General features: G+C 42.6%; 1 protein-coding gene across 1 annotated transcript; it reads left to right on the top strand.

The window, feature by feature from the left end:
• The first annotated feature begins 403 nt into the window (after positions 1–403).
• LOC104298589 (tetraspanin-3) lies at positions 404–1,210 on the top strand. Its single transcript, XM_009898678.2, has one exon. The coding sequence runs from the start codon at positions 404–406 to the stop codon at positions 1,208–1,210; it is 807 nt and encodes a 268-aa protein (XP_009896980.2).
• Positions 1,211–3,939: the final 2,729 nt, after the last annotated feature.

The following is a 3,939-nucleotide window of genomic DNA, read 5'->3' on the forward strand; positions in this document are numbered from 1 at the left end:
GGATTACCTCTTTCACCTGGACAGCCTAAGTGACCTGAACTAGCCCTGCTGGCTATCACTTTGACTATTTCTCTACATGTAGCTCTTTGACACAGGAATGCAGTAAGGCAAAGAGTGTCTCATTTATCCCTGCTGTTCTCCTCCAGATGCAAGTGCATCCCACGACAGAGGAGTAAATGACCTCTGGGCAGTAAGATCAGCACATACATACACTCCTGGTTTCTGCTGGCTGTCCTGAACAAACAGCAGCATGTGGTCAGTCCTTGTGCTGAGGAAGTCTCATCAGTGTTGCTCCCTTGAAAGCTGCTTTGGGTGGAGGTGTTATCTGCTGCACCTGGGTAAGTGGGGTGGAGGCCTTTTAAAAGGTGATGGTGAGGGAGGGAGTAGCTAGGAACTGGTCAGAATGAACAGAGTTAGAGCTCTGATGCCTTGGTGGTGCTATGATGACTCCTGGCACAGGACCCTTTCTCAGTATCTGCTGAAGTTCCTAGGATACATCCTCTGGTGTTCTGCTGCAGCTCTGGGCCTTGGTGGACTTTCTGTGATCCTGATGTGTGGGAACTACAAATCTTTACTTCAGGAGTCTTTCTTGTCTCTCTCTGGCTGGTTGGCTGTAGCAGTTGCAATTTTCTTACTACCTACTGGATTGCTGGCTATGTCTCTTTCTGCTAAGAGCACCCGTTACAGACAAGGGACTCTCATGTACTTGCTGTTGATCCTTCTTTGCTTAGAAGTGTCTTCAGCGGTTCTGGCACGGTTCCACTCTCTTCAGGCATCTTCTGAGCTGAGAAGCGCTATGCGTTACCTTGTCAGCCAATACAATGGGACACTCTCCAAGGATCCTAGTGGCAGAGTCATGGATAAGATGCAGAGGAGGCTGCGCTGCTGTGGAGTCCAAAACTACACAGACTGGCTGAAGACAACAGATTCCTCTTGGCATCTTCCAGGTGAAAGCCATCGTGTCCCTAAAAGCTGCTGTAAGGAGAGGTCTTCTGGCTGCACAGGTGATGTGAGTCATTTGGACCTGATTTTTCAGGAAGGCTGTCTGAAGAAGCTAGAAAACTGGTTTCAATTCCTCTTGCTTTATGTGTTTTGGTGCTGTGTGATACTCAGTGTCTTAGGGCTGTTGATCATTGTCATCAATGGCCTGCTCATGAGACACCAGGCTTTCTCTAGTTTCCAGTTATTGGACTCCTATACCTTCATATAGGCCTTCAGGTACTGCTAGCACTGCTGAACCTGCTGAATGTTCCTTGGATTTTGGTACCACTCTGCAGCTGCACTAGAAGAAAACTAAAAATATATCTGAATGCAAAAAAAACCCCTAATGAGTAATTGTTCACTTTTGAATTATTATTATTATTATTTTCCTTTAATATGATAATATCCCCTCTGTTTTCTTTCAGTTCTTGTTAGATAAGCATCCTGCATTTAAACTTCATTGCTGTAATGCACAGCAGGGAGTGAAGGGTCTTCAGCATGTGCAAATGTGAAGCTACTGTATGTGAATGTGGAGGGGGGAAGTATTTGGTAGAGGTTTGTCTTGCCCGGGGGAGCATATTGTCAGGTCATTATCCCAATTTTTGGAATACATCATAACTACACTAGAATCTTGAGTGGTAATTAAAGAGCACTTGCATTTAATGCTTGGCTATTTCTAAAGTAAGTCCTTTGGATAAAGTTTAAGACTCTTGTGTTTGTTTTTCTCCTCCTTCAAACATTGTTGTAAAAAAACTAACCTATTCTTCAGTGAAAATGTCATTTATTGGAGACACATGAGGATGCAGTCTGAGTGGAGGAAGTAGACTAAACAGCAGTGGAGTAAGATGACATACAGCAGGAGGCATTGTTATCTCAGGAATTGCAAGGGAGCGATTCCCAAACTGAAGAGGGAGAAAGAAAGTCAGTCTGAATGTGTCAGTTTATTTTGTGTCAAAGCAAGGAATCAGTCCATTCTCCTGAAATGTTACATGTGGTCATATGTGTGCTTCAATAACAGCAATATGCTGCTTTTTCCTTGGGTGTGTATTTCCTGCTTTACTAAATCCTGCTCTTGCCCATTTTCTGTAGGTCTCACTCTAGTGCACACACGCTGAAAGGACTCTGCTGAAAAGTCAGCATGTGGGCTGTCCATTTTCTTATGTCAATGCTGTGGCTTTTTAGGGAGGTGCTGGTAAAGGCTCTGCTCCAGCTGTGTTGGACCATGCATGCATCATATGGTTGTAAGTGTGTGCAAGGTGTGGGAGGGGAAACTGCAGCAGCTGCACCCTGTAGGAAAGTACATGTAGACTTTACCAGATAGACTGAGAACAAGGGAACCATGACAGAAAACACTGGATGGAGCAACTCCCGTAGCACTGGAAGTAAAATCAGCTAGACTGTTATTACTTTACATTTTCTATCAAATGTCAGGTTCTTTGTGATGAATACCAGACTCTAAATTGCCAGATACTGATTTTTTTTAATGGGGTTTGTGTGTCCAAAAAAAAAGAGAAAAAAAAAAAAGCCCCTGAGAAGATGCACGTCAGCTCTTGCAGGCTTCTTAATAACTGTGTGGAAAGCAGGCAGGACATATACTGGAGGGCTGGAGTAAAAAAAAAAAAACAGAACAAAATAAACCCACCCAACCAAAAAAACCCACCACCCACAACAAACAAAAACCACAAGGGAAAAACCCACAACAAATAAAAATCCCAAGCTTACCCCCCACCAAAAAAACCCCAACAAAATAACCACCACCCCCCCCTCCCAATCCCCCCAGCAACATCAAAATAAAACCCCACTCCACAACACAATCCAGGCAAACAAACAAATAAGGAAAACACAGAAAAGCAAACCAAAACCCAACCAAACATAACCAGCCCCACCTCAGTTTATGTAATAGAGAAGAATTAGTTCATTAGGAGTAAATAACCCTTGCAAAAGAAGAAATACTTCAAATCAAGAAAGGAAAATAGCCTGTGCCTTTGAGTAACAGAATGGAAGGAAGCATTTCATTCAGTAATCTTGACAGAAGATGCATGTGGAAGGGAATAAAGTCAGTCTAGTTAAACACTGCAGTTGGGGATTTTGGCTTTGTGGTACCTTGGCACGTGAATGTTTCTGATGCACAGCTATTGCTATGACACTACAGGGATGCAATGAAACTGAAGTGACAGCAGCTGGCCTATAGAGTCTGTGGAAGAGTGGAGTGGATTTAGTGCCTTTTTGCCATTTGCCTTTCATAAGGAGCATATTTTATTCCCCTCAGATGAATTCTTATTCTTTAAAACTTCCTTCACCAGTTCTGGGTAAGAATCTCTTAAATGTGGAAAATCCATACTTTACATGACTGAGTGTAAAGAAGCAATTTCAAGGTGGTTAAAGAGCAGAATTACTAACATTGATGCCCTCATCTACTCTACAGTCTGATAAAAGTCCAGGTTATGCATAGTTCCCTCTCTTATGCTATGAAAATTGTAAGATAAATATCAAATTCAAAAAAGTATCTCTCTGGGAGCTAACTATAAGGAAAATTCCCCACCCCACCACCCTCCCTGCATAGTAAATGTAGCTCTGAAAGATCAGATCTTAAACTGGGTAAAAAACAAAGGGCAGAATGTGAGCATGAATGAGTCAAACCTATTACAAACAGAAATGGTTGTGACTAGAAAGCTGTTAGATAAAACAATAGATTTATTACCCCTTTATTTTGCTTGGGCATTTGGTTCTGAATAGTTTCCTCTGGGCAGCAGTGATTTCATTTGAAATAACAGTGGTGTTATCTTCAAGCCAGTGCAGTGTATTTCTGTGATGCACACACTCTTTGGAGCTATTGCAATCCACGCATTAGATGCTTTACTGTGAAAGGATCTCCAGATGCCTTCCATGACCTGCAAAAATGAACAGCTGCATAGGCAGGCAGCACATGGCTTGCAGTCAGCAGTTCTGAAAATGGTA

The sequence above is a fragment of the Dryobates pubescens genome, chromosome Z, assembly GCF_014839835.1.
Source record: "Dryobates pubescens isolate bDryPub1 chromosome Z, bDryPub1.pri, whole genome shotgun sequence".
Classification (NCBI taxonomy): domain Eukaryota; kingdom Metazoa; phylum Chordata; class Aves; order Piciformes; family Picidae; genus Dryobates; species Dryobates pubescens.